Genomic DNA, 21919 nt, shown 5'->3' with positions numbered 1-21919 from the left:
AGTCAAAGAATATGATGCAGTAAGGCAAAAGCTGCTGAAGTTGACAGATAACCAGCCTTTGAGATAGCAATCTAGGAGATGATGAAGAAATGTCATGAAACATATATGAGTAGCAACCCTACAATTTAGTTATCACCAGATGTTTTGTTTATGCTCCTCCTATAAGAATCACTAGCTATCAACCGCTGCTAATCACTTAAATATGGCAGAGCAAGACTTATGAAAATACTGTTTGAACTTCCAAATTAAAAACAAATTGTGGATACATTCCTGATGACAAAGAGACAAAGGTTTTCACTTACTAGAACCAGAGTTCTGACTCCAGTGGACGGTTGTTATTTGTATTACTGTAATGTCCAGGAGCCCCAGTCAGGGAGCAAGACCCCCATTGTGCAAGGTGCTGTACTGAGACAGAACAAGAAGACGGTACCTGTCCCAAAGAGGTTACTATCTAAGTATAAGACAAGAGACAACAGGTGGAGATAGACTGAGGAATACAAGAAAACAGACAATACTGGTCAGCAACAAAGGCAGTGGTCTCAACATACCAGCAGCCTAAACCATTGTCACGTTATTTGTAGGCATCACAAGAGGAAAGTTTTAAGGAGATTGCTGGAGAACAATGAGTTAGTTTTGCAGCTATTTATGAGGCACTTCTCCTAAGCATGAGGGGCAGCATGGTAGAAACACCAAGAACTTTGTTAAAAAATGTTACAGGTGAGCAATGGTGGCTGGCATTGTTGGCTGATCAGACAAAGGAATCAACATCTCAGTAATGAAAGACCCAGACCCCTTTCTTGTTTTCAGTGCTGATTGGCCTATGCTAGCTCTGTCTGGTTCTTACCTTTGGGATAAACTACTTCTGTTCAATGCAATGCTGCCCCCCCCACCCCCTTACTCTCTCTCTAACATAGCACTAAGATATGAAAATGGAGAATTCTGTTAATGTTATTAACGTGGGTAAATATGACTATGTAAAAATTCTTGTTTGCTTAAGCCATATTCTGGATTGGTAGTTATCCATGTTCTGAACATTAAATTGCTTGAAGGGCTTCCTGCAGTAATTGGCACTTTAAAAGATGGTTCTGTATTAAGTTACAAGTGAAGCAGACTGAGGAGAGCAGTTAGATTTGAGAGAAGCGACTGAAACGCTGCCTGTTCCTGCAGTGCTTAAGTTAATAGAAAGCTTCTCTTCCACCAACAGAATTTGGTCCAATGAAAGATACTACCTCACCCACCTTGTCTCTGTTAAGTGAATAGATGATCTTTTGGTGGCTGCTGCAACATTAGAATGAGCAGAACTACTATTACACCTCTATCCTGATATAACACTGTCCTTGGGAGCCCAAAAATCTTACTGCGTTATAGGTCAAACCACATTATCTCGAACTTGCTTTGATCTGCTGGAGTGTGCAGCTCTTCCCCTCTTCGCCCCCCCCACTCCGGAGCACTGCTTTACCGCGTTATATTTGAATTTGTGTTATATCGGGTCGCATTATATTGGGGTAGAGGTGTATTACTAGTACTTAACACTGAGGTTGCAGTAGTGGCAAGTGGCTCTAGTCAGGATCAGGGCCCCATTGTACACCACAAAAATTCAGGAGGTCAGGCATGTGATTAATCAATCATTTATAGGATACTGTATTCCCTCGTACATGTGTGTAGTTAAGAATTCTGTGTTTGCACAAAATCTTAGAGACACTGCCAATTAAAATGTTAAAATGACTATCCAAAAAAATTCCAATTTCTAAAAAAGCCCCTTTTTAAAGTAATACCATTAAAAAAAAAAAGTTAAAAAAAATCCTGTTTGCATAAAGATCTTTTTAGCAGATGAAAAACAGACTCACTATACAGAGAGAGAGAGAGAGAGAGAGAGAGAGAGAGAGAGAAACTGACTAGACACAAACTGTGCCTGTGTTCTCCCTTTGCCCCCAAAGATGGCTCTGTGTGTGTGTGTGTGTGTGTGTGTGTGTGTGTGTGTGTGAGAGAGAGAGAGAAATTCAAAACTGTGGCAAGCCTTCCCTTGTATTAATATTATGGTGGTGACTCGAACTGGGTGTTACAAGTTTGTTTTAAAAGGTAATATTAACACTTAAATTGTTGCAACTGTGATTTGATGAGAATATTGCATTAAGCTGTATAGGAGAAGGGTGAACCTTCCTGCTGCTAGTGTTTCAGTCTGTGGCTGTATTTGTAGTGATTTACTCGAGTTTTACTTTCACAATCAGGCGAGCTGAGAGAATTAAAATAGTAGAGGGTGGTGCTAAATGTGTTTTAATTGCCTCTTTCAGCAGGTCTCATTTTAAATGTCACTTGGTCTTTGCCTTTTCAGCGTAAAATCAGAGCACTTGGAACAGGGAGAGAGATGGGCTCATTTGAAGAGCTACTCTCTGATGATGAGGCATAAAAGTGATGTTCCACCTCTCTTTAGTGCAAGCTGAAGGCAGGCTAAATGCCACTTCACAGTGTCCTGACTGACCTATTCTTCCAGTAACTTGGGAATCTAAGGTGTGAGGCTACATGATTGTATATAGTGCATAACATGCATCTGATATCTAGCTAATTGTTTTATATTATCTTGAAGAATGTGACACTGTTTGACCTAGAATTCACCTCAGGTGGTGGCGACAATGGTGTAGTCCACAGTGTAGACTTGAATTAGGTGCTAATCTGTTGGCAGCACTTTTGGTGGTGGTAACGCAGTGATGATAAGGCCTGAGCTCTGTGTGCAGTTTCTGCCACTGGAATTATAGGGCCTACCATTCTTACTGCAAATAAGGCTTCAATGTGATGTGATTCACTACAGGAAACCAAAGCCTGTTTGTTCTGTAGAATTTTTTTTTAATGGAAAACAATGCTTTGGTTTTCATAACTATGGGAGTAAATTTCTTTAGTAGGACCAAATTAATTTGGGCATAAGCTTTCGTGGGCTAACACCCACTTCATCAGATGCATGGAGTGAAAAATACATTATGCAGTATAGCATCTGATGAGGTGGGTGTTAGCCCATGAAAGCTTGTGCCCAAATAAATTTGTTAGTCTCTAAGGTGCCACAAGGACTCCTCATTGTTTGTTTGTTTTTGCTGATACAGACTAACATGGGTGACACTCTGAAACGTTTCTAAGTAGGGATGGTATTTTGAGCTCATTTTTGAAAGTGAAATGATGAAATATTTAAACATCACTCTTGAGGGAGGAGAGTTCTCTTTTGAGCCTTGTGCATATGATAAAAACTGAGTGATATGAAAAGGTTAAATTTAGTATGGTTATGGGAGCTGGAAAAATGTGAGAAAAACTGAATTCCCTGTAGGTTATAGAAGTTTTGGCTAAATTGAAATATTTGTTAGTTGTAGGAGTGACATCTTCTCCCAAACTTCTTTGTGAGGCAGTGACTGCTGCTGGCTTAGGGAATGTTTTCCAGTGTAGCAGAATCTCGCATGCTTGGCACTGGCGACTGCCATGGTCTCCAGTTGTCGTGGACCCACTGCTTCGAATTTTGGGAAATGTTCACTCTGTGACAAAGTGCTAGGCTTCATATTGTATGACATGGGCTATGTATAATGGACTCTGAAATATATATGAGACAGATTTGAAATTTGGTTACAGAGAGAGTTTGGCAAAATTGTGAATGTTATTGCACTATTTGTCCAAGGAGCTCTAAGCTGATGTTGGGGTAGTCAGCAAGCACCACTGACAACCTAGGAAAATTCCTAGTAAGTTTCCTGGGAAATTCAGCAGTCTAGGAGATACAAACACCCTGGGGCGTTCTTTCCCCACTGCCCTTGTGGCACATGCGCAGATCGTGCAGTGAGGGGCGGGTAAGAGGCAAGCTGTGGTAATTGTGAACGGGTTGAGGTGCTCCTGGATTCACCGTCCTAGCCTGCTTGGACTATGTTAATGCACTGTAGGCACTTAGAGTGCACCATCAGGGTCAGTGGGGCAGTTAGAGCGTAGCCCATGGCTTTGCCTCCTCTCAGATAGTCACTCAACAGTCAGGAGCGGGAGGGGTGGATTTCCAAGCAACCTCCATAATTTTTTTTCATAAACTTCCTTAAAATTCTGAGTGAGGTGTCATCTTGGTAGAGTAGGGGTAATTGTCAGTTTAAAACTTAGTTTAAAATGTGTTAACTAACATATCTTAAAATGCAAGCTATTTTTTTAGTCTAGACTCAGCCTTAACGCAGAAGCGATGCCAATGTCACTCTGTTCCTGTGCACAGGCTTCTATTTTCTGCTTCTAGCTGCCAGGGGAGGATCCAGTAGCTCTTTGACCCAACTCACTTGGGAAAACCCTCTCTTCTTCTTCTTGGATAACTGAGTTTTCAAGCCCTCTGTGGAACAGAGTTCTTCCTGGCAGTCTCCAAAATAATAATAATAATAATAATAATAAAAAGATGGAGAATAGGGTTGGGTCCTGATATAGGAAGAGATCTACGAAAAGGCATCTCTGTTGCTGAACGGTTCATTGAGTAAAAAAAAGCTATAATCAAGATCATGCATTACATTGCTGAAGCCAGTAGAGAAGATCATGCTGATGTTCAGACATGCTGAAAGTAGTGCACTGGGACTTGTAGCCTTGTTGATTGTGCCTTGTATTTCAGGTAAATTGGAAGGGTCTTTTGAGGTGAAAATCAGTCTACATACCACATAAAACTGAGGAGGTATGTGGGTTTGGAGAGAACTCCCATGTGGTTTAGTCTGAATGCACAAGCTGCACTGAGTTAACTAAAATCAGTTTCTTTAGTTAAACTTGTATAATTTTTCTGTGTAGACAAGGCTATAGTTAAATCAACGCAACCTTTTCTTTAGATATGTTACCAGTCTTGCTAATTGTTCTGACTGGGTCTTGTTGATCATGGCGCAGTCTGTGAGGTCTTGTTAGATATATCTATATGATCATTATCTATATTACTTCTGGCATATCTTTTAATAGAATATTTCTGTTTTGCCTCCCCTTTATAAAACACATGCATAAAATTGCTTTTGATAATTGTTCTGTCACCATGCTAAAAGCTATTTATTTGCAGATAGTTTTTCCCAGCCATGTGTTTTCGGTCAGCCAGATGATTTCACTAATAGGCTGTGATAAACAGTAGGCTACATCACAACAATTACTTGAGATGATTACTGTTGGAAGAGCTTGACTGAAATTGTTAATAAGTTCTTCACCTAAACTGGGTGTTCAGCATGCAGAACATTTTTGTAGGGTGTAATGTGTATATGGGTAGTTATTGTTTTTGTTTTTCTGGGGAAATGAGTGGAATGTTAAATACAAGTGATAATGAACTGGGCAAAGATACAGAATGTAACCAGATCTGGGTCACATTTTTGGCTTGATGGCAGTATAACCATGTCAGTGGCACTAGTTATAATGACTCATTTAAACACGACCTTTAATTATGTTAAAAAAAATGGAAAGGGATGTTTCTTACTTTAAGAGGTAGTCTCCCATTTCCCTTGAGCTCTGCCTCCCCCACCCGTCATCCCCCTTTGCTGTGAAGAAATGTTTGGGTAATACCAACAGTGCTGCAGTTGGGGCTTACATCACCCCCGGCCATCTAAGCAGCACTGTATGGCCATGTCTACATCTAAAATTTTGCAGCGCTGGTTGTTACAGCTGTATTAGTACAGCTGTATAGGGCCAGCGCTGCAGAGTGGCCACACTTACAGCAACCAGCGCTGCAAGTGGTGTTAGATGTGGCCACACTGCAGCGCTGTTGGGCGGCTTCAAGGGGGGTTCCGGGAACGCGAGAGCAAACCGGGGAAGGAGACCAGCTTCGCCGCGGTTTGCTCTCGCGTTCCCGGAGCCACCCTGCAAACCGCAGGGAAGGAGACCTGCTTGCTCGGGGTTCCGGGAACGAGAGAGCAAGCCGGGGAAGGAGACCAGCTTCGCCGCGGTTTGCTCTCTCGTTCCCGGAACCCCGAGCAAGCAGGTCTCCTTCCCTGCGGTTTGCAGGGTGGCTCCGGGAACGCGAGAGCAAACCGCGGCGAAGCTGGTCTCCTTTCCCGGTTTGCTCTCTCGTTCCCCGAACCGCCGAGCAAGCGGTTCTCCTTCCCTGCGGTTTGCAGGGTGGCTCCGGGAACGAGAGAGCAAACCGGGGAAGGAGACCAGCTTCGCCGCGGTTTGCTCTCGCGTTCCCGGAGCCACCCTGCAAACCGCAGGGAAGGAGACCTGCTTGCTCGGGGTTCCGGGAACGAGAGAGCAAACCGCGGCGAAGCTGGTCTCCTTCCCCGGCTTGCTGTCTCGTTCCCGGAACCCCGAGCAAGCAGGTCTCCTTTCCTGCGGTTTGCAGGGTGGCTCCGGGAACGCGAGAGCAAACCGCGGCGAAGCTGGTCTCCTTTCCTGGTTTGCTCTCTCGTTCCCCGAACCGCTGAGCAAGCGGTTCTCCTTCCCTGCGGTTTGCAGGGTGGCTCCGGGAACGCGAGAGCAAACCGCGGCGAAGCTGGTCTCCTTTCCCGGTTTGCTCTCTCGTTCCCCGAACCGCCGAGCAAGCGGTTCTCCTTCCCTGCGGTTTGCAGGGTGGCTCCGGGAACGAGAGAGCAAACCGGGAAAGGAGACCAGCTTCGCCGCGGTTTGCTCTCGCGTTCCCGGAGCCACCCTGCAAACCGCAGGGAAGGAGAACCGCTTGCTCGGCGGTTCGGGGAACGAGAGAGCAAACCGGGAAAGGAGACCAGCTTGATTACCAGAGGCTTCCTCCTTCCACGGAGGTCAAGAAAAGCTCTGGTAAGTGTCTACATTGGATTACCAGCGCTGGATCACCAGCACTGGATCCTCTACACCCGAGACAAAACGGGAGTACGGCCAGCGCTGCAAACAGGGAGTTGCAGCGCTGGTGATGCCCTGCAGATGTGTACACCTTCAAAGTTGCAGCGCTGTAACTCCCTCACCAGCGCTGCAACTTTCTGATGTAGACAAGCCCTATGTCAATTTAAGTAAAAAGTCTGGAAATGCCTTAATAGTGCTGGGATGTGTGCCCATTCATTTGATTTTTGTCTCATTCATGCTGTACACTAGTTAGGGATGCAGGTGAATTTATTTTGGCACAAATAGGGTTGGTCGGTTTTTTGTTTTTGTTTTTTAATCTACAGAGTCATGTGTAATGCTGTCAGCAATGCCACTTTGTGGTGTTAGTCATGAGACTGCCTGGGCTTGCCTATGCAGTGCAGATATACTTTATTTTAATGTGTATTGCATGCATTTGCTGAAAGCTGGTTTTGTAGTTTTTGTTGAAAATAGAAGTGCCAGGTGTCTGCAGTGAACATGTGGACACGCTTTGCTTTCATCTGATTTATTACGTTTGTTAACCTTTCCACACATTAACAAGTTTGGTTTAAGATTTAGCCATATGTAGCAGATTAGAGAAATGCCAGAGCAGCCCATAAAGCCGCTTCCTCTAGTGACATTTAAATTCGATGCAAACACTAGATGCAATTTTTTCCTCGTGTCATGTGCATGTGTGTTAGTACAAACTGTGTGTAGGGGGAAATGGAGGAACATTGAGGGGGCGTGTGGTGGGGCCTGGGTTGGTGGGAAGGGAGTGCCACCTAGTGTTGTTCTGCCCCCAGCCCACCTTTGACTCCAGCCTCTGCCCCCAGCCCACCTTTGTCTCCAGCCTCAGCTCTACCCTGACCCCAGCTCTGGCCCCATTTCCCCTCTGCCCCAGCTCCTCCCACACCCCCAGTTTAGTTCCCAGCTCCACTTTCAGCCCAAGCTCCTCTGCTGAGCCAACTATGCAGTAATGGAGAGTGGGGTGGGGGGCCTGGGCAGATTCCATTACTGGGGACAGGGGTGCGACAGGAAAAGTTTGGGCACCACTGCTCCAGTCAATTCCCCCGATTTTGGCAGAAGTAGGAATTAGTGAGGAGTTAGCATTGAAGAGCTGCCAACAGCACATCCTGCTGCCAGCACTTTAAGACCTGGATGTGGGCCTTGTTTATAATTCCTGTGCTTCCACCTGTTACAAGTTGAGTATTCAGTGTCTCAGGGAAGAGTCTGGCTACTAAAGTTGGAGTGCTAAATCCTTAAAGAGGGGCACACTCATCTTTTCCATCTCACTGAGCCATTTTCAACCTTGGTGGCTAAAGCTATTTAAAGGTGAAATCAGTGGTTTTGTCTTGGCTAGGAAAAGTGGCCAACTTTAAGTCAGACTTAGTTAATGTGTGCTAGTTAATCCTGACTTAAACTTTCCTACAGCTGCTCTAGGAAAAAGGTTGAGGTTAGATTCGCTTTAGTTAGCATGTAGTAACTAAGTCCAGCCTAATGAATCCACTTTTCCCTAGACAAAGGCTATGGTTGGGTGACTATATGCTCTGAAAATTAGGCCACATAATAGGCATCTAAAGTATGGTGCATTCAGGTGCTTAATTTTATTCGACTAGCCTTGACAATTTTGTCTGTATTTGTGTTAAAGTAATTTAATGAGGGAAATAATGCATATCCCCAAGATTATGCTATCCTTGCTAGCTGCCTTCAAACCTCAAAAGGGGAGAGAGAGATGTGGGAAGTAACCAAGCAACGTGTAGGGCCTGGCTGTGTTTGCAGAAGTAGAGCACTTTGAGTTAAACCAGCCTTTGTAGAGCGCAGTAGGGAAAGAGCTGCAATCTGTCCACGCTGACAGTTGCAAGCGCACTGGCGTGGCCACATTTGCAGCACATGCAGTGGCATTGGGAGCAGTGTGTTATGGGCAGCTATCCCACAGAGCACCTCTTCCCATTCTGACACTGTGCTTTGTGGGAAGGGGGCAGAGAGTGTGGGGCAGTCTGGGTCCTGTCCCAACGCACCATGATGCATAGGTTTGCATCCCAGCAATCCCTCTGCTTCCGTGCACATTTGGCACAATCTTTCCATGTTTTTTGTGCTGAACACTCTGTCTTCCCTTTTGGTCTGCGGAAATGGAGCCCGAACTGCTGAGGAATATGCTGACGAGTCTCATCAGCACATCACGTTTGGCAGTCAAGTTACTCCTTAAGATCCAAACTGACAGTGCGGACTCAGATGATGATATCGACTCAAGTAACGCATACAACACGGACTTTCACGGACATGCTCACTACTGCATCCATCTAGGGATGCCGGGGTGTCTTCCTCCACCTTAGCACCCTTGCTCTCGCTTTTCTCCTCATCCTCTTCCTCCTGGCTTGTTGGACTGGGCTCTGAAGTGTCCATGGTGGTACTCAGAATGGAGGTGGGGTCACCCCAAGTATTGCGTCCAGCTCTTTTGTAAAAATGGCAGGTCGCGGAGGCAGCACTGGAGCTGAGCAGCAGTTTGCCTTGCAAGCTTTGTGGTAGGCATTCTGCAGCTCCTTCATTTCAACCCTGCACTGCAGTGCATCCTGGTCATTGCCTCTTTCCATCATATCCCTTGATATCTGCCCAAAGATATTGTAATTCCTATGGCTGGAGCGCAGCTGGGACTGGACAGCTTCCTCCCCACAAACACTGAGATCCAGCACCTCACCGATGCTCCATACTGGGGATTGCCTGGTGCGTGGAGGCATGGTCACCTGGGAAGATTTGCTGAGAGCCCTCCACACCTGGCTGAGCAAACAGGAAGGGGATTTTCAAAATTCCCCGAGAATTTAAAGGGTGGGTCTGATAGTTACCTGAGGGCAGGGCAGTAGAGTTCAAAGTGATGACCTGAGTGGCTAGAACAGGCATTGTGGGATACTTCTGGAGGCTGATCAGAGCGCATTAACAGACCAGGGCATCCACACTGGAGCCGTGATGCTCCAGCGGGGGTGCATCAAACGAGGTGTAGTACCAGAAGCGCTCTAGCCGTGGAGTCAGAACACTCTGTGTCTTGCCAGTGTGGACCGGTCGTGAGTTAGAGCGCACTGGGCTGCATTAATGCACTCTAACTTGCAATTGTAGTCAGGCCCATAGAGTTGTCTTTAGTTCTCTTCCTGCATAATGCACAGGTCTGATGCTCTTGATGATCCTACTGCAATGCTACATGGTGCCGCATCGTTGCCTTTCATGTGACTAATGTAGGTAACTCTGGCCATCTTTATGTCACTGTGTACAACTTGTAACAGGTAAATACAGTCTTATAAATGTGTGTGATACAGATTAATATATATTAAGGTCAGACAGGATTATTATTATTATCTAGTTTGATCTTCTACATAACAGAGGCCATTTCACCCAGTAATTCCTGGATCATGCCTAAATGTTACCCACAGTGCGTGTTAAACTGATTGGGCTGAGGAATAAGATGAATAGCATGGCATGGCTTTTAGAAGTCCTTGCTGTCTCATACTGGAAAGCATGTGTGTCTCTTTTTCTGTGTACGCACATGCTAAATAAAACCAAAACAAGCCAACATGTGCAGATATAATGATTGGGGATGATCTTTATGCAGAATGCATGCAATTGACAGGTTTTTTGGCTTCTGAAGCCCCTGGGAGATGTATGTGTACTACACAACTCTCTCTGCTAGCAATGTTTATATTTTCAGTGTATAGCCAATGGTTTCTTGCAAACGTACACAGCTGCACTTTAAATCTTGTAGTATTACATTTGTGGTGGTGTTACGACCTATTTTTCAGTGTCAGGTGTGACGAAGGTTCATGGTTGGCTCTTAATTGATATCTTCATGCCAAATAATGTTTTTATTAAGTCATTCTGGTTAAAGCCAAATTAAGTTACATCGTTACTTTTTAAACACTGATGTGACAGTACAGTTCATTTTCTATTTATATAGCTTTCCAGGTAATAAAAGTTCTATTTTGCTTGTAATTCTAAATCTTAAAACTAGGCCATAAATAACAGGAAAATCCCTATGGAAATGACTTACAACTCTAGCTGAAGATAACGAAAGAAAGATCCAGGGCTCTCATAGTGTTATGTCGAAGATTTCTCTGAAAGTGAGCAATTTTAAAAATGAATTTTGATTGAGCTTTAGCCAAGGTTTCCCTGGGAATGGGCCACAGGTCTTTAAATCGTTATTTCTCCCAGGGATATCTTTCACTCAGTACAGTATTGTGCTCTGATACTGTCTGCCTCTATTGAATACATGTTTGTCTTGTTGGTGAAAACTCTGCAGTTAGAAATCATGCTTCAATCTGGACCTATAAATCTGAGCGCATTGCTGCTTGCTGTCTGTATCACAACCTGGATTAAAACCTGCATGAACAGCTGTGCAGTTCACCCGTCTGTGTTTTTTCGTACCATTATTTACAGGGACTGATGTTTACTAGCCTTTTTCGCTGGAGTGTGAAACTATGGCTCTATTTTTCTCATTAAATTGTCATGCTACAATTCAATATTAAACCTTTAGCCTTTTAAATAAATTATTTGAGATTATGGAAGGATCTTATGCCACTGTGGTGGTAAATTTCCACATATTTAGTTCTGTTAAATAACAAAGCTATGAAAAGAGTAAATAGCTTATTTTTTATAACAACAAAAAAGTTGATGTTTGCTCTGCATTGTCAAACCTGTAAATCAGTCCTATAGGTACAGCATGGAACATAGGAATGCAAGTTTCCCTCTACTTCCCTGCTAATGCATGCTATCCAGAAAGACTGCCTCTAACTGCTACACTACCACAGATGCTGCTTCACCAGTTGTAGCAATGGTTGTAGCACCAGTGTAGACAGGACCCATGCATTCTTGCTAGTGTGTTGGCTAAAGCTGCTTGGTATAGATGCAGTCTAAGGGGCGAGAGGTAATTCAGTCTGGATAGACATTCAGTTAATTCAAAATAACAAGTATGCTAATGCTGGTCAAGGTGATAAGCTTTGTCAGGGGTGGCCAAGCCGCATGCGGCTCTTTTACAGTTAAAGTGCAGCTTGCGGAGCTCCCTCATACCGCGCCCCCCTCTATTCTTCACTTATCAGACTGGAGAGAGAGGGGAACTTGGGGCTTTTGCCCTGCAGCAGGGTAGTGAGTGCAGGGGCTTCTGCCAGAGACAACTGGTGCCTGCTGTGTGTGGGGGAGGAGTACAATTTAAAGGTTTGCCCCTTTAACAGCTTGAGTCAGGCCCCCTTCTTACCCTCAGCATTCCCTCCCTGCAGCTCCTGTGTTAGCTCTGCTTGGAGAGGTAGTGGCAAACGGCTGGGAGTTGTAAGGAAGGGCTGCTGCTTTAGCTCTATGGAGAGAGGCATTAGCAAAAGTAGCACCTCTCCCCATGGCTGCAGCTCCCAGTTTGCTGGCTCCAGCACCTGCCATACAAGGAGGGGGCCCAGTGGCACCATTTGACCAAGTGGGGCCAGCAAACCCTGACAAAAATCTGAGGGGAGGCATGTGACCTCCACATACTCCCCGCTGACCCCCCCGCATCGCTTCTGGCTACTGCACAGTGGGGAGGGGTGTCTTGGGGTTTCATCCCCATGAGGCACACCTGCCAGGGCTCAGGGCTTCAGCTGCAGTGGGGCTGGAGTCCCGGCACATGCACCCTGCTCTTGAACTTCTGAAGATTGTTTCATGAGGTTCAGAGGGTCAGTAAATTTGGCTACCCTGTTATGTACAAAGCTTTTAGTTTTATCTTGTAAAAGGGTTATGGGTGAATGTGGATTCTATGGATGTAATTTCTGGGAAAACTTTTAATAAATAGTATTTTCAGGTCAAATATGTTTATGTACAATACAGTATCCATCATATTCAAGGCAATGATTGTTGCACAAGATGTGTCCTGGGACCTAGTGGGACAGGAGGTGTCCATTAGCAAAGCCGAAGATTGGATACCTCTTCTATCCCTGTTGTGATCTGCGTGACGTGAGGAAATGAAGAGGGAGGCATTCTCCTACGAGTGGTCAAGCTGACAGGCAAACACTGGCAGTCCTTCCAATCCCATCTCTGAATGACAAGGAGAGAGAAGAAAGAACCCATACACCAGGTCATGCTGTTCTCTGCAATGTCAGCAGCTAGTAAACCCAGACTTAATCATACAGCACCAGACCTTGTTTGCATCACCAAGACCTACTTAAATGATTTGACAAAAATTTGGAGGAGCTAATATGCCCATAAGTAAACTTGACCGTGTAAGGTATAGGAGTTTTATAAAAATTATTTTTATGCAGCAGAGAGTCTATTATGTTGTGACCAGACTCTTCTTTTGCTCCTAGCTTTTTTGTAATGTGATACTTAGGCCTGGTCTACACTACGGGGTGGGGGGGGGGGATCGATCTAAGATACGCAGCTTCAGCTACAAGAATAATGTATCTGAAGTTGACATGTCTTAGATCGGCTTAGAATCACTTACTTCGTGTCCTCGCGGTGCGGGATCTATGGCTGCCGCTCCCCTGTCGACTTTGCTTCCGCCTCTTGTCGAGCTGGAGTTCAGCAGTCAATGGGAGAGCAATCGGGGATGGATTTATTGTGTCTACACAACACATGATAGATTGATACCTGATAGATCGAGCGCTACCCGCTGATCTGGCGGGTAATATAGACGTTCCCTTAGGATCAGATAATGACTGTGCTGTGACTGACTGTGAAGCAATTTACATATACAGCCAAAAGCACCTTGAAAGAGGTTTGTTCTACCTGATATGCTGGAACGGGGGTCAGCAATCTGTGTTAGAAAATTTGTCAAATGTCTCCTGGAAGCTTGCATCTTCTTTTAGCGAATCCAAAAAGCCCTCTAAGAAATGGCATAATCTGATGATACTCGAAGTGAGAGAATATTTTAAATAATTCAAGATGAATGGTAAAGCAAACATAACAAGAAATACCCAGAAGCAGGTGCTGAATACCTATTGCTAACTCTGATTTGGGGGTGGGGTCAGGTGGGGAGGGAACATGAATTAACACGGAAATTAGTTTCAGCTTGCTCCTTTAAAAAACAAAACAAAAAGCCTGTCAAAGGAACTTGAACTTTTTGGTTTGCTGAAGATTTCTGTGGCTGAATCATTCCCTGACATTCCATGGGTTGCATATGGCTTATGGTATCAGTGATGTCACTCTATAGGGTCCTACCAAATTCAAGACCATGAAAAATGCGTCACGGACCATGAAATCTGCTCTTTTGTGTGCTTTCCGGCTATACAGATTTCACAGGGAAGACCAACGTTTCTCAAACTGGGAGTCCTGACCCAAAAGGGAATAGCGGGAGGAAGGGGAGGGAGGGGTCACAGTATTGCCACCCTTACTTCTGCTCTGACTTCAGAGCTGGGCATCCAGAGAGCGGCAGCTGCTGGCCAGGCGCCCAGCTCTGAAGGCAGCGCACTGCCTGAAGCAGCGCGGAAGTAAGGGTGGCAATAGGATGGCATGGTAGTATTGCCTCCCTTACTTCTGTGAGGCCGCTGGTGACAGCTCTGCCTTTAGAGCTGGACTCCTGCTGCTCTCTCCAGCTGCTCAGCTCTGAAGGTGGTGCTGCCACCAGCAGCAGCGCAGAAGTAAGGGTAGTACCGCAAACGTCCCCCTACAATAACCTTGTGACTCCCCCCCCCCCACAACTCCTTTTTGGGTCAGGACCACTACAATTACAACGCTATTAAATTTCAGATTTAAATAGTTGAAATCATGAAATTTATGATTTTTTAAAAATCCGATGACATTGAAATTGACTAAAATGGACCATGAATTTGGTAGGCCCCTATCCATAACATAGCACCTCCACTGTGCTGCAGCCTGCCTATATTAGAGCCGGCTGACACTCTCCTGAGCTTGCTGTGTAGTACCTCCCTCTAATGTACACCTCTACCCTGATATAACGTGATCCGATATAACACGAATTTGGATATAACGCGATAAAGCAGTGCTTTGGGCAGGCGCGGCTGTGCACTCTGGCAGATCAAAGCAAGTTCGATATACGTGGTAAGATGTTTTTGGCTCCCCAGGACAGCGTTATATCGTGGTAGAGGTGTATCTCTTCAACCCTACAACACTCAGCTACTTCAGTCTGAGCTGCTTCTCTAGCTTCACCGAGCTAGCTTGCAGCTTTTCTAGGTCCTGTTCCCTTTTCCATCTACCTGCTATGGTGCCCCTGTGCCTACTTGCTGCTTTCCTACTGTCACCCCCACCTACATTAATGATGCCACATGGTCCTCCTAACCACTACAACTTTCTTTCCCTTCAATGTTGTAGTTAAGAAAATGAATTAATGGGGTTAAATAACAATAATAATTAATAATGAAAACATCATATCAAATGTAAGAATCCAACATATACTATCACCAAACATGGGATTGGTGAGGCCCTTAGCCGATGATTGACATTCTTTAAAACAAGTAGAGGATTGGGTTGAGAGTTTTTTTTTATTTTTTCTTCCTCCAGGGGTGGTTTCCCAATGGTGGGTGTCAGTGCTGCAGTAAATGCTGAAGTAATCGAGCAGAGAAAGACTGTAATAACCTCAGTTAGGAAGGTCAGATTTTTACAATGTCAGAATGTTTGCTTGAGAGTGACAAGGAAACAGATAAGGCTTTGGCAGTCAACATGAGAACTAAAATGCTATCCAAATGTCAACTTAATTGGTTTCTCCAATTAGCACTAGAGTTTAGCTATTCTTTTACAGTCAGATGCTATATTGGTGTTAACGACTTTGGCAGATCAGATAATTTGTTTTACAGAAGGGAAACCAGGTACTGGTTTCTAAGTTTTCAGTCTGTTTCCATTCCATGTCCTAATTTAAATTGTCTGATATCAGCCCAGCATATAGATTAGGCAAAACAAATCGCTGTTGCATATATGTGTGTTCATGTTGTGCTGACAAACCTTTTTGTCCTCTATTAATATTGAGTCAAATTTTCTTTCTTTCATTGCTGAGTGACTGGTCTTTTAAATAGTGGGAATTTTAATTCCTTGTGCACAGTGAACTGTTGGCTAAGGCTGGAACCCAACTTTATTTTTTTCCTTTCAATAGTTCTGTTTGTTTTTATGATTCAGAATGACCTCCTTAATCATGACAAAATGAGACTGGAAACTAGCTATAATTGTCTAATGACTGGTATCAGTGTGAATCCATAGACTCAAATATTGTCCTAATTTTCTTTCACTGATACAGAATATCAGGTAACTCCTGGGATGTTTTGAGTGGTGATGAAGGGCTATTGTAGACAAGAGAGTCTAGACTGTTGTAAGGATCTGTTGCATATCCCCATTCTCCAAAAGTGTAAGGGGAGAGATTTGTATGTTTTAAAGAGACACTTTGGGATTCCTTGGAGGATTTTCCTGATATTAGTAACATGAAACTGACTAGGATTCTTTTAAATAACTGGAAAAGAGGTTAGCTCTTATGGCTAGCCTCTTTGGTTTTTAGTACACACATTATAAAGCTATATCACGTATAATCATTTTCTATTATAAACCCTTTTTCCATATCCCATACCTTGCTGACGTTCTAGAGCAGTGGTGCCCATACTTTTCCTGTCCCCCCTCTTCCCCTGTAGCGGAATCTGTCTGCCCCGCTCCATTATAGCACAGTTGGCTCAGCAGAGGCACTTGGGCTGAATGTGGAGCTGGGGGCTGAACTGGGGATGAGGGCAGAACTGTCCAGCAGTTGTAGCAGGGGGTGGAGTGGAGCTGTAGCTGGGGGTGGAGCTGTGGCGTAGCCTAGAGTTGGGCTGGGGATGACCTGGGCCCCATCACGTGCCTCCTTGTCCCCTGTGGTAGCTGAACCAGACCCTGCTGCGTGCCCCCGAACGTTCCTCCATTTGCCCCCCCCCCAACCCCCGGTGGCATGCCCCATGGTTTAGTGACCACTGTTCTAGACACACATTTGAAGTGGATTTATAACACTGAATATAGACTCTTTCAAACTTCATATTTTGAATTGGATTTTATGAGACGCAAGAGGAAAACTAGCTTGCTTTTCTGAATGGGCTACATTTTTTTCTAAATTACAGTGGTATACATTTCGAGTAACTCCATTGAAATCAATGGAGCTAACTATTTACAGCAGTGTGACTGAGATCAGAATCTGGCGCTGGATGTGCTACTGAATGATTCATTAATTTGCCAGAAGCTAGTCTACTTTTATTTTTCCATTTAGTTGTTTTTTTTTTAAAAGTTGCCTTACCACATACCGTACAGGTAGTGGGTTGCCCTTCCTACTAGAAGCACATATATTCGGTGTAGCTTTGATGATACTGTCCATTGTGTAAATCTGCTGAAATTGAACTGGAAAGCAGGAGATAAAATATTGTATTTCTTTTGAAGTGCTCTGCATCTAAAGAGTATCTGAAGAACTAAGCTTTCTGGAAAATCCAAGTTCTCTGAAGCATCCGGTTTCTGCAGATGGAAAAAACTGAAGTGTATAAGAGAATCTCTGCATTGCACAAACTACATATATAAACTGATAGAATCTGGAACATTTCAGGTAGTTGGAGGAGATGGAATGTTGCTGATGTATCAAGATTCTCATCACATAATGCATTTTGAGTGCTGTTTTTAAAAATGTTTTCCAAATTCTTTTGTTAAGCAGACTTACATGAGTTTGTTTGAAACTTCTTTTGCCCTATTACGGGAATATGAGCTCTTTTGGCTTACATACTATACATAAATATTTCATTCACACTATGGGAAATTAAACAATAGGCTATAAATCTGGTTGCAATTTCAATTTAAAATATAAAAAAATCTCTCTAACATATGTTCCTTAGTGCCAAAAAAAAAAAAAATTAAAAAAAAAATCAGTGTGAATCCTTGCTATAAAAATGCTGGGTTTCAAGGTCTTCATTTCCTGATTTCTTTTTCATAAAAATTATTACCTTTTCATGACTTTGGTCTTAAACATGTTTCCCTCCATGAATAATCCTTGTGCCTTGGCGTTGACTGTTTTGGATTAATAGCCACATAATTTGGTAGCATTATTTCAGTTGACAAATATTCTCATATAGTACCATGAAAGTATTGTTCTTTAGGGTTATTTTGAAAAGCACAGGATTTTTCTTTTAAATACATATTTTTCAGAAATAGATGTGATTGTAGAGGTTCAAGAAGAGGAAAAAATGAATAGGGAAAAGCCCCAAGGAAACTGAAAGGCACAATTGTATTTCTCATGGGGATGTGCACATTAATACGTCTGGTGTCTCTTTGTGTAGAGTTCATTTAAAAAAAAAAAGTCAAAGAATCAGTCAAGAAAACCGGGTCAGCACCCAGGACAGATACTAGGAACATGAATATTATGTCCAAGAAATTAAAAAAAAAAAAAAAAAAGTTTTAGTAGTCCAAGTAAAATGTAGTTGCTTGAGGTGTCTGTACAATTTGTAATGGAAACTATGGGCTTCCAATGGGAAGTGATGGGAAACAGTGGTCTACAGAAGAAGCATTAAAAATGAGGAATGCCAAATATGTAATGTATATTAGCCTTTTTGTTTTTAAAAAGTGAATATTTTAAACAATGAAGGCCAGATTTTCTGGGAAAAGAGTTTGCATACCCCAAAGGGGAATTTGGCACACATGAAAGAGAGAGAACACTGGACTCAATTTTCAGAACCCTCAAAGACTCGTCAAAATAGACTGCAATTTTAATAAGTGACAGTGCACTAGGAAATTCGTGCTTAGCTAATTTGCATCTGGGCACTAATGCAGGTGGTGGCAGCACATAACAGCTTTTTTTTTTTTAAGCAAATGTATGTCAACAGTCATGTGTATGGGTACATCCACACAGGGTTTGACCTATCACAACAACTAAGCGTGCATAATTCTTGGAAAGGGGCAGACTGCCTCATCCCACTGGTGCTTATTGCTGCTGTTCATTGCTTGCAGGGGGCTATCAGAGCAAGTTGAGTGCATTAAACAAGTTCCAGTCCACATGAGCTTGCAGTCTGCAAGGATCCTGTCAGGGGTGGCTGTAGCTTTTTTGCCGCCCCAAGCACGGCAGGCAGGCTGGCTGTCTTCAGCAGCTTGCCTGCGGGAGGTCAGCCGGTCCTGTGGCTTCAGCATACCCGCCGCTGAATCCACGGGACTGGCGGACCTCCCACAGGCAAGCCACCGAAGGCAGCCTGACTGCTGCCCTCTGCAGCTTGCCGCCCCAGGCATATGCTTGGAGAGCTGTTGCCTGGAGCTGCCACTGGATCCTGTGGCTAGAAATTGTATGGCAGTAGTCACTTTACACTTTGCTGCTATTGTGTGAACACATTGCATTTGACTTGCAAAGTCCTCTTTCATTTTCTCACAGATATGGGTGTGGCAAGCCTATATTTCTGGAACACTTGGTTTTCTGTCACCTCTGGCAAGTTGATGAGTTGTACTCAGTACTCTCATCTTTCATCGTTTCTGTTCAGGATATTGTTACTGTTTCCATTGGTGATATCTGGAACCCCCACTCCAAACTCTGAAGAAGGAAAAATAAATATTAATACTAAGCTTTTGAAAACATATTGATACATTCTTGTCAACTTTTTTACAATATATGTTGGATATTATACAATTGTCATGTATATGGGCTATATTTCAAACATGTAGCTCTCATGTCTAGCTGTATATTTTGTCAGTCACAGTGATGCATTTGTATAAAGCTGACTGATTTGTGTGATTTGTTTTCCTTTGTTCTGTTTAATTATGTCTACAAATTGGAGAAGGGCATTAAGAGGACCGCAAACACTTTTTTGTTTAAATATTTTTTACCTTCTATTCTTATAACAATTTTAGATGTTAGTGCTAATTGTAAGGGATTAGAGAAGAGATTTTTCTTCATTTGATTACACGATGTATAGTTGCTTTTCATTGGTTCCTTTTCATAGTCAGTTTCCTCTGTTTTTAAAGATCTTGCATGCAGCACCAAGAGATGGAATTTATTTATTTGGCAAAACTAGGAAAATTATAATTGTAAAAAATCAACAAGGGAGCTCAGACAGCAGGTGTATTATCTGGAACTACTTTATATATACATACAAAAACAAAGCTAACTACATTTCATGGTGACTCGGGGGCCTTCAGCTTTTGCAGTGAGGAATGGATGATTCAGGGAATGACAGTAAATGCAATTTGTCTCCTATAAATCATGGAAATATTGAGATGTGAAACATCTTGATTACTTTGACTTTTTATTGTGTCCCTTCCCTTCAGTGTGGTGGTCTTCTGTTTTTTAAACTGGACTTTTTTTTCCAAAGTACACGCCTCGATTTTTCTTGCTTCCTATAAAGCTCATCGCTTATCTCGTCTGCTAAATAGTACAGATTGTTACTTGCTGTGTTCTTCTTCTGTAAGGGTCTTGAGTCAGTCCTAATAACCGATTTCAGGGTGGGCTGAACAACATTGCAGCAGGCCTTGTTCCTTAATTGAAAAGATCCCAATAAGGAGTACAGTCCCCCACAGTGCTACACTAATCTGAAGCTAAGGGGAGCATATTTATTTGGGCATACTCCTGGAGTGTGCACTCAATTGAGAGCATGTTCCATGTTAGGCATGTCTCTCTGTTTTGTAGACCAGGCTAGTTGGTGCGCTTATTCCCTTATTTGCCAATATGCACCCTCATGTTAGGTGGTGATTGCTTGATAACCTATGTTGGTGACAGCATTTCTTTGGGCTGTTTACAATTAAACAAAAATTATAATTGGTTTGTGTGTCTCACTCTCTTGGTAGGCTTGGATGATTGCCTGCAGCAGTATGTCCCCAAATTTGAACGGGAGAAGATAAATGGTGAACAGCTGTTACAGATTTCCAATCAAGATCTTGAAGAGTTGGGTATCTCTCGAATTGGACACCAGGAACTGGTTCTGGAGGCCGTGGATCTTCTTTGTGCACTGGTCAGTTATACAGTGAACATACAGATGTGGTTTAAGAAACTTCTTGTACTGAAAATGAAACTGTAGAAAATTGTTTAATTCAGATCAGTGCCATCTCAGTAGTTTTTTGCATCTTTTTCCCCCTGTTAACATACTAAGTTAAGGGTTGTATTTGAAGAATGAAGTTATTTGGGTGGTAAAATCATGTGGTTCCTGTCACTTTACACATTACAGAGAAAAATAAGTACAGTGCATTGGTCATAAAAAAAGACATGGTGAAAATGGCACATGTTAATTGTTGATACGAACTGAACTAGGCTAGCCGCATCCCTTCTCCATAAACTAGCAAAACTATACAACTCTGTACTCTTGTAGCTAATTATAAAGAGGCTTTTAAAAATGATTTAAAGAATTCTTTGATGGTAGGAGTACAGAACAGGAGGACTAAAGTCATTGTATCTGAAATTTCAGCTATTCCCTCCTTCCTATTGCATAATTGTATGGGTTTTAAATATAGACCTGCTCTGGAATTAATGCATAAATTGCTGTCTGTGTTGGTGGTACAGTGTTAGATACGGTTTATTTAAAAGCCATGATTTGGACACACTTTGAGTATGTGTGTGATGTAATGCTATGAGCTAGAGCCAGAAATATATACAATTACATCACTGAGAATGGTGGGAAAGAATTCTCAACAATTCTTTTGCCATTACTGGCCTACGTTCCATTCATTATGTAACATTTGTTGCACTGAGTGTATTCTTCTTAAAATGGACAGAGCTTTTACTTCGTATGAAATGTGCTATTCTTGTTTGAGAAAGGTGGTACAGAGATCATTTGTACTTGATTAAAAGAAAGACAAATGGGATATCCTATAACAAAGCAACTGTTTCATCAAAAGAATTTATAAATATTTTGTTCAAATACTTCAGCCAAAACATTTGTACAATAGCAAAGGCTTTTTTCCTAATTATTTTTGTGTACCAATATTTTTTTAATGTTAAGTGAAGATTAATGGAAGAACTGAAACATCATTCATGATGTAGGGGTGGAGTATAGTGTGTCAGGCGGGGGGGGGGGGGGGTCTCTAATGAAGTAGTAAATGTACTGTATACTGGCTTGAGTGAAATAATGGATGTGGCAGCCACCCTAAGGCATTTTTTCCCTTACTATTATAATATTAGAATAAAACAAAGCTGGATGACTGCCAGAACCTAAAGCTGTGTTTTATCTCCTACAATTTCCTCCTAATTTCCTTTGTAGACAAAAGTTTTGACCTCAGACCAATTTCTGGAAATACTTTGTGT

The 21919-nt window shown here is 43.0% G+C and overlaps 1 protein-coding gene across 2 annotated transcripts in view; it reads left to right on the top strand.

Moving 5' to 3' along the window:
- The window catches only part of CNKSR3 (CNKSR family member 3), a 94527-nt gene that overhangs the window by 26754 nt on the left and 45854 nt on the right, over positions 1-21919 (top strand). For both annotated transcript variants that reach the window (XM_030556614.1, XM_030556615.1), the window contains exon 2: positions 20470-20633. In XM_030556614.1, the coding sequence (XP_030412474.1) occupies positions 20470-20633 (164 nt within the window). The remainder of the gene's footprint in view (positions 1-20469; positions 20634-21919) is intronic.

The sequence above is a fragment of the Gopherus evgoodei genome, chromosome 3 (genome assembly GCF_007399415.2).
Source record: "Gopherus evgoodei ecotype Sinaloan lineage chromosome 3, rGopEvg1_v1.p, whole genome shotgun sequence".
NCBI classification, from domain to species: domain Eukaryota; kingdom Metazoa; phylum Chordata; order Testudines; family Testudinidae; genus Gopherus; species Gopherus evgoodei.
The sequence above is the reverse complement of the archived record's forward strand: the minus strand, read 5'-3'. Positions and strand labels throughout refer to the sequence as shown.